Raw genomic sequence first — 8,751 nt, 5'->3', positions numbered from 1 at the left:
AGTGGTATAAAGTAACTAAGTACATTTACTCCAGTAGTCTAATGCATATATTATATTCTATATGCTCTAATGCAGTTTGGTCTCATGTGTGATTTCAGGATTTCACTGTACTGAAGTATTTCATGTCTTTTTTTTCCTTTTATTCCTTGAAAGTATTTCTGTCCCCATGAATGAAAACATCTTGAGCTTTATTTTGAAGAGACACCCCGGGATCTATATTAAATGATCTGGAGCTTGATGACGCTCTTTAAAACCTAAAACCTAAAACCCCTCCCTGAAAACATGAGGTGCTCTGCCCAGACATATCTCTGCCTCCAGGCTGCACACACACACACACACACACATACACACACACACACACACACACACACACACACACACACACACACTGGTCAGGTGGTGGCTGCTGAGGCCCGACTGACCTTTGACCTCCCAGTGAAGCTCCTCCTTTAAGGCGGAGGAATACAGCAGCGGCCACTTCAGGAATAATAATAAGATAATACTGTTTTTAATAGTTTGTATCACATGATCTTCATCAGCAGGCGGAGTAGGTCCGTCGTCATGCATTTCACTGAGCACTCTATGGACATCTCGTCCACGTTGGCTTAACAGAGTGAAAACTTCCTGAGGAAGACCATGTGATATGATAGAAAGTATGGAGGACGGAACCTGACTAAATAAATAAATAAATAAGTAATTAAATGTAGCACAAATAATATTAAAAATAAATGTAGCCATTAATGAAATAATAAAATGTGTCATAAATTGTAATATTTATGTTTTACTTTGCTTCTTTATTCATCTATCTTTGTATTGATTCCTTTATTTATTTACTCTTCTGTTTTATTTTACCTTTATGAATTTATTTTTATTATTTAAAAAAACATTATGTATTCATTTATTTTTGATTTGGCATGTTCAGTCCTCCATAAGAAATCTCCAGAACAGCTACTAAATAACAACAACAACAACAACAACAACAACAACAACAACAACAACACATGTAGTAATGATAATAATATTGAAATTAAAATTAAAATAAAATTAAGAATAAGAATAATAACAACAACAACAATATTAATAATACTTATACTACTAATAATAATAATGATAATAATAATAATAAACAGCTTTATTTATAGAGCACTTTTATTCTTTTTAACCTCTGATGTAGCTCAAAGTACTTTACAAAAGAAAAGAAAAATGTAACATATCCAAACAAGGGCAGATAGATGCTAAAATATATAAGTGAAATTAAAAACAGACACCATTAAGAATAATAAAAATGAGATAATTAGTCTAAATAAATAAATAAATAAACAAATAAATAAATAAATAAATAAATAAATAAACAAATAAATAAGTATTAATAACAGCAACAACAATAATAATAATAACAAGAAAAAGAAGAAGAAGAAAAATGACATCAATTAAAAGCCAAACTAAATATTATAACTAGGTTTGTAGTTGTAGTTTAAAGGTTCAGCGATGTCTGCATCTCTTCTAGCTCTCGGTAGGTTATTATTATTCCATAGTTTTGGAGATTAGTTTAAAAAGCTGCGCTGCCTTTTTTCTTGAGTGTATAATTGTGAGTATTTAAATGGACCTTGTGGTGAGACTGTCTTATAAACCAACATTTGATTCCATATAATGCATTAGAAGGTGGTACCATTATACTGCTAAGATGAAGAAGTGACTCTACGCTGCTTTAGTCTGTAAACACTGACGTTCAGCTGCTTCCTTTAAGGACACACACTGTTTATTAGAGCGTGTTTCAGTCAGACAGCAGCTCTTTAATGCTCTTTATTAGAGCGTGTTTCAGTCAGACAGCAGCTCTTTAATGCACAGACCATCACTAACAGCAGCAGCAGCAGTCATTGTCTGCTCCTCATAGTCTCTGGAATAAATACATATCTTTCTGGAAGCTCACACAGAGCCGCTGAGCTCTGCAGTTTCACTCTGCAACCACACAAAAGCACCTCTGAATTGTCCTCACGAGCAGCCAATGAGCTCAAAGCAGCGGCAGCGGCAGCGGCTCGGCGTTCCACCGGCGGCCGGCTGCTGCCAGTTTCCAGCCGGACTCCCGCGGGTGTCGAGGGGGGCAGAAAGAATCTTCTAATCCGTCACCATTGTACCAATTGTCTATAAAGATTGATGTGCGCGTGAAGCTCTGCCTTCACAGGAGGGCTATCAAATTCTAAATCACACTTCATGAAAGAGTCCAAACAAAGAAATGAATGATTCGGAAGATTTCAAGGTAAAAACTCAAAAGGTGTGAACGGACACGGCAGCTTTGGCTTCATGTGAACGGACACGGCAACTTTGGCTTCATGTGAACGGACACGGCAGCTTTGGCTTCAGATATGTCGCTTCTCTTTGACTTGTGTGTCTGTTTTTGTCCGATGTGGTTCCGTGCTCTCTTTGGTAACTCTTCATGTAAACTCGACCGTCTCTTACCAGACTCGTGACCGACTGTGTGTTTTCCAGGAGAGTCGAAGCAAAGACCAGATCGACGGCACCCGGATGAGCCTGGGCCACAGGAAGGGAGTGAGGGTGAGTGGGAAACACGCTCCTCCGGTGGACTGGGGCAGCAGGAGAGGAGGTCCGTCCATCGTCCACCCTCCCACCAGCATCGCTTTACCTCCAGACACCCCCACGGTGATCTCCATCGGCCCGCTGCCTCACAGGCCCCCCGAGCGCGTTGACGATCCCAGGATGGACCGAGCTGCCGCCGGGGACGACTGGACCACAGAGGAGTCCTCTCAAACCAGAGCGCCCTACGGTGACGGGGGCGTCCCCCGGCAGACCATGGAGGAGCTGAAGACCATCCTGAGGGACAGTCCTCTGCTCAGCATCCGGGGGAGAGATGATGGGAAGCCAGGGAGTCCTTACACGTACCTGCATGGAAGCAGCAGCAGCAGCGGCGGTGGCGGCAGTGGAAGGCCCGACGGACGGCAGGACGATGGAAACCCCAACAGGACGTTCAGCACCTTCAAACCCCAGTGTGACGCTTCCAGAAGGGGGCCCAGGTCCACAGATAGCACATCTATTCAGCAGCCTTCCGGCGTGGATCCATCCAGCTCTCTCAGGTCTGATGCCAACACAAATAGGCAGCCTGGAGTTGGAGCTCACACATACGCCAGCGGAGGCTCCTGGGGAGAGACTGGAGCTACTCACACAGGTAGGTGGAGCTTTGGTTGGAGATGAAGACTTATCTTCATCTTCATCATCTCATCAAAACAGAGTAGAGAGTAGATGGCCTCAGCTCTGTGAGGACAAACCATTCAAAGAGGCTGAAGTCTTGGTTTAAAGTCTTGGCTTTGTCTTGTTCTAGTTCCTGTTTGAACTTGAGCTCCACTTGGACTCAATGATTGATGGATATCGACTTCTTCAATCTGAAAGAAATACATTTTTATTTGTGGTCTTTTAACTTGTTCAAACTGATAAGCCAGTTTTAAGGAATTAACTTAGTATTGATCTCTTTTAAGGAACTCTTTAATCCTTAGTTTTACATTCGGAGCAACTTGATCAATAGTTTATTACCTGTTTTGAGGTTGTTTTTCAAACTTCTCTACTTTAACCAGTACTCATATTTAAATATTTCAAACATCTAACAACCGTATATTGTAAAAAAATCAACTGGTCAGTGACACCATAGTGGACCGACTCTGATTCTAAAGGATTTTAAACCTGGTTACGTCTCCATCTTGGTTGTTGTCCGTCTCCATCTTGGTTTTTAGTCGTCTCCATCTTGGTTTTTAGTCGTCTCCATCTTGGTTGTTGTCCGTCTCCATCTTGGTTTTTGGTCGTCTCCATCTTGGTTTTTAATCGTCTCCATCTTGGTTTTTGGTCGTCTCCATCTTGGTTTTTAGTCGTCTCCATCTTGGTTTTTGGTCGTCTCCATCTTGGTTTTTGGTCGTCTCCATCTTGGTTGTTGTCCGTCTCCATCTTGGTTTTTAGTCGTCTCCATCTTGGTTTTTGATTGTCTCCATCTTGGTTTTTGGTCGTCTACTTCTTGGTTTTTGATTGTCTCCATCTTGGTTTTTGGTCGTCTCCATCTTGGTTTTTGATTGTCTCCATCTTGGTTTTTGATTTGTCTCCATCTTGGTTTTTGATTGTCTCCATCTTGGTTTTTGGTCGTCTCCATCTTGGTTTTTGGTCGTCTCCATCTTGGTTGTTGTCCGTCTCCATCTTGGTTTTTGTCCGTCTCCATCTTGGTTTTTGGTCGTCTCCATCTTGGTTGTTGTCCGTCTCCATCTTGGTTTTTGGTCGTCTCCATCTTGGTTGTTGTCCGTCTCCAACTTGGTTTTTGTCCGTCTCCATCTTGGTTTTTGGTCGTCTCCATCTTGGTTGTTGTCCGTCTCCAACTTGGTTTTTGTCCGTCTCCATCTTGGTTTTTGGTCGTCTCCATCTTGGTTGTTGTCCGTCTCCAACTTGGTTTTTGGTCGTCTCCATCTTGGTTTTTGGTCGTCTCCATCTTGGTTGGTGTCCGTCTCCATCTTGGTTTTTGCTCGTCTCCATCTTGGTTTTTGGTCGTCTCCATCTTGGTTGATGTCCGTCTCCATCTTGGTTTTTGGTCGTCTCCATCTTGGTTTTTAGTCGTCTCCATCTTGGTTTTTGGTCGTCTCCATCTTGGTTTTTGGTCGTCTCCATCTTGGTTTTTGGTCGTCTCATTCTTGGTTTTTGGTCGTCTCCATCTTGGTTGATGTCCGTCTCCATCTTGGTTTTTGGTCGTCTCCATCTTGGTTGATGTCCGTCTCCATCTTGGTTTTTAGTCGTCTCCATCTTGGTTTTTAGTCGTCTCCATCTTGGTTTTTGTCTGTCTCCATCTTGGTTTTTGGTCGTCTCCATCTTGGTTTTTAGTCGTCTCCATCTTGGTTGTTGTCCGTCTCCATCTTGGTTTTTGGTCGTCTCCATCTTGGTTTTTGGTCGTCTCCATCTTGGTTGTTGTCCGTCTCCATCTTGGTTTTTAATCGTCTCCATCTTGGTTTTTGGTCGTCTCCATCTTGGTTTTTGGTCGTCTCCATCTTGGTTTTTGGTCGTCTCCATCTTGGTTGGTGTCCGTCTCCATCTTGGTTTTTAATCGTCTCCATTTTGGTTTTTAGTCGTCTCCATCTTGGTTTTTAGTCGTCTCCATCTTGGTTTTTAGTCGTCTCCATCTTGGTTTTTGGTCGTCTCCATCTTGGTTGGTGTCCATCTCCATCTTGGTTGGTGTCCGTCTCCATCTTGGTTTTTGGTCGTCTCCATCTTGGTTTTTGGTCGTCTCCATCTTGGTTGGTGTCCGTCTCCATCTTGGTTGATGTCCATCTCCATCTTGGTTTTTTGGTCGTCTCCATCTTGGTCTTTGGTCGTCTCCATCTTGGTTGATGTCCGTCTCCATCTTGGTTGGTGTCCGTCTCCATCTTGGTTTTTGGTTGTCTCCATCTTGGTTTTTAGTCGTCTCCATCTTGGTTTTTGGTCGTCTCCATCTTGGTTTTTGGTCGTCTCCATCTTGGTTTTTGGTCGTCTCATTCTTGGTTTTTGGTCGTCTCCATCTTGGTTGATGTCCGTCTCCATCTTGGTTTTTGGTCGTCTCCATCTTGGTTGATGTCCGTCTCCATCTTGGTTTTTAGTCGTCTCCATCTTGGTTTTTAGTCGTCTCCATCTTGGTTGTTGTCCGTCTCCATCTTGGTTTTTGGTCGTCTCCATCTTGGTTTTTGGTCGTCTCCATCTTGGTTGTTGTCCGTCTCCATCTTGGTTTTTAATCGTCTCCATCTTGGTTTTTGGTCGTCTCCATCTTGGTTTTTGGTCGTCTCCATCTTGGTTTTTGGTCGTCTCCATCTTGGTTGGTGTCCGTCTCCATCTTGGTTTTTAATCGTCTCCATCTTGGTTTTTAGTCGTCTCCATCTTGGTTTTTAGTCGTCTCCATCTTGGTTTTTAGTCGTCTCCATCTTGGTTTTTGGTCGTCTCCATCTTGGTTGGTGTCCATCTCCATCTTGGTTGGTGTCCGTCTCCATCTTGGTTTTTGGTCGTCTCCATCTTGGTTTTTGGTCGTCTCCATCTTGGTTGGTGTCCGTCTCCATCTTGGTTGATGTCCGTCTCCATCTTGGTTGGTGTCCGTCTCCATCTTGGTTTTTGGTTGTCTCCATCTTGGTTTTTCGTCGTCTCCATCTTGGTTGGTATCCATCTCCATCTTGGTTGGTGTCCATCTCCATCTTGGTTTTTGGTCGTCTCCATCTTGGTTGTTGTCCGTCTCCATCTTGGTTTTTGTCCCTAAATGAACATCATGCTGTATTGAAGAAGACTTGAAACATAAACTCATGTTTACAATGTTTACTGAGGTCATAAATCAAGAGAAAAGTAGAAGCTCATTTTCTATCAGACTTCTATAGAACCAGAGGAGTCGCCCCCTGCTGGCTGGTAGACAGGATGCAGGTTTCAGGCTCTTCAGCGTCGGCTTCTCTTGTCAGACCCGGAGGAAGCCCGCTGGGAAAAACATGGATTCATGTCTTTTTTCTCCAAAAACGCAATACTTTGAATTTCAGATTAAACTTTCCAATGATTGTCAAATGTTTTTTTAGACATCTGAAACTCTTTTCCACAGATAACGGAAAGGAGACGGTCGAGGTCTTTGGGAATCAGCGGTTCATTGCAGCCATGGAGCAGATCAAGCAGCAGATCGCCAGAGAAAACATCAACTTCGTCCGCTTTGAGGCCACCGACCTCCACGGGGTGTCCAGGTCCAAGACAGTGCCTGTCCGCTTCTTCCACGTAATCACCTCACCTCTTATCCATCTATCCATCTATCTGTCTATCCATCCGTCCATCCATCCATCCATCCATCCATCCATCCATCTATCTATCTAGAAGGTCTGGTTTCCCGGGGAGTTTTATGCTGGTACTGTTTCACCACCTAACTCCCTCTGAAACCACAAACAGTCATTTTAACATTACTGTTGTTGTGTATAAATTAAACAAAGATGATATATGAGCTTTAGAGGTATTGGTAGAGCCAACCTTGTTTCAGTCTTTATGCTTAGCTAGGCTAATCACCTGTCAGTTATACCTCCATACTTAACGCACCAACATCAGAGTGGTATTGATCTTCTCATCTCAGAAAGGAAGTGATTGAGTAGAAAGATGTTTGAATGTAAACGTGTCATCCTCAGGAGAAAGCAGTGTACGGGGTACCGATGCCGAGAAGCTACTTGGAGCTGACCCTGAGCCCTAAGAGCAACGAAGTGGACAACGCCAGCGCCGCCAACTTCAGCAGTGATGTCCTCCTGATCCCTGACCTTTCGACCTTCAGGGTCTTACCCTGGGCCGAGCAGACGGCCCGGGTCATCTGCGACCCCTGCACGGTGACAGGAAGCCCCCTCCGCACTTCACCTCGCCTCATCGCCAAGCAGCTCCTCGGCCAGCTCCAAAGCCTGGGATTCTCCCTGCACTCGTCCTTCACTTACGAATGCTGCGTCCTCGGAGCGCCGGACCGCATCGGACCAAAGACGCTCCTGTTCCCGGCCACCACGCTGCTCGGCAACCACGACCTGCCTTTCTTCCAGCAGCTGGTGGACAGCATGTACTGCATGGGCGCAGACATAGACAGCATTGCGTCCGCGATCGGCCCCGGCCAGATGGAGATCAACCTGAGGCCAGAGTTTGGGATCGCGGCCGCAGATACCGCCTTCACCTTCCGCACTGGCATCAAAGAGATGGCTCGTAAACACAGCTACATCGCCAGCTTCTTCACCGACGACGGCCTGTACAACGCCGGGGTGCTCTCTCACAGCTTGTGGGATGCTAACGGGCGTCGTAGCCTCTTCCTTAGCGGGGAGAAGACGGGCGAGCTGTCTGAGATCGGCAGGAAATGGCTGGCCGGGCTCCTCGCCCACTCCGCCGCCCTGAGCTGCCTGATGTCGCCCGGCCTGAGCTGCCGAAGCCACATCGCCAAGACCATCAAAGACCCCAAACGGATGCTCTACGCCACCTGCGGCTGCAACGATAACAGCAGCTCCTTTAACATCAAGTGTCACGGCGGGAGGGAGACGCACATCGACAACAAGCTGGGCTCAGCCATGGCCAACCCTTACATCGTGCTGGCCGCTACTGTGGCCGCGGGACTGGACGGCATCAGGAGAAACCTGAACATCGACGCCGGTCTGAACAAAGCGCCCTGCCAGCAGAAGGACTTTGCCGTTCCCGTGAAGATGGACGACGCTCTGGAGGCGTTGGGGGAGGACCACGTCATCCGCAGCACCCTCGGAGAGCCGTTTATTCAGTATTTCATCGCCATGAAAAAGTTTGAGATTGAGACCCAAGAACTGGATGATGAGAGGAACAAGTGCCTCGAGTATTTCATCTAGAAACACACTAATAAAAGCATGAAAACAGCCTGGACAGCTTTTTATTTTATATATTATGTTGATACTTTATTATTATCATTAATATTATTAATATTATTATTATTATTATTATTATTATTATTATTATTATTATTAATATTATTATTATTATTATCATTATTATTATTATTATTATTATTATCATTATCATTATTATTATTATTATTAATAATAATAATAATATTATTAATATTATTATCATTATTATTATTATTAATAATAATATTATTATTATTATTATACAGATTGTAGATATTTTTCAGTCATTTCAAAATAAAGGTATAAGTACAGCCTCAATGTGCAAAGCAGTTTTGTTGTTGTTGTGTCTCTATATACTGACCTCGGAAACATCAGTTCACAAAACAATCAC

At 44.1% G+C, this 8,751-nt stretch overlaps 1 protein-coding gene across 3 annotated transcripts; it reads left to right on the top strand.

The window, feature by feature from the left end:
• The first annotated feature begins 1,922 nt into the window (after window positions 1-1,922).
• Window positions 1,923-8,370, top strand: lgsn (lengsin, lens protein with glutamine synthetase domain). Of its 3 annotated transcripts, none has more exons than XM_037763315.1 (4): window positions 1,923-2,257; window positions 2,461-3,181; window positions 6,584-6,750; window positions 7,149-8,370. In XM_037763315.1, the coding sequence occupies exons 1-4, from the start codon at window positions 2,234-2,236 to the stop codon at window positions 8,340-8,342; spliced, it is 2,106 nt and encodes a 701-aa protein (XP_037619243.1). In that variant the 5' UTR covers window positions 1,923-2,233; the 3' UTR covers window positions 8,343-8,370. The 3 variants fall into 3 exon arrangements, with proteins under 3 accessions (XP_037619243.1, XP_037619244.1, XP_037619245.1); XM_037763316.1 differs by having other exon boundaries at window positions 1,923-2,272; window positions 2,488-3,181; XM_037763317.1 differs by having other exon boundaries at window positions 1,925-2,257; window positions 2,488-3,181.
• Window positions 8,371-8,751: the final 381 nt, after the last annotated feature.

Source organism: Sebastes umbrosus, unplaced genomic scaffold (genome assembly GCF_015220745.1).
Source record: "Sebastes umbrosus isolate fSebUmb1 unplaced genomic scaffold, fSebUmb1.pri scaffold_79_arrow_ctg1, whole genome shotgun sequence".
NCBI classification, from domain to species: domain Eukaryota; kingdom Metazoa; phylum Chordata; class Actinopteri; order Perciformes; family Sebastidae; genus Sebastes; species Sebastes umbrosus.
Note: the sequence above shows the minus strand (reverse complement) of the source record. Positions and strands in the feature narration are given on the sequence as shown.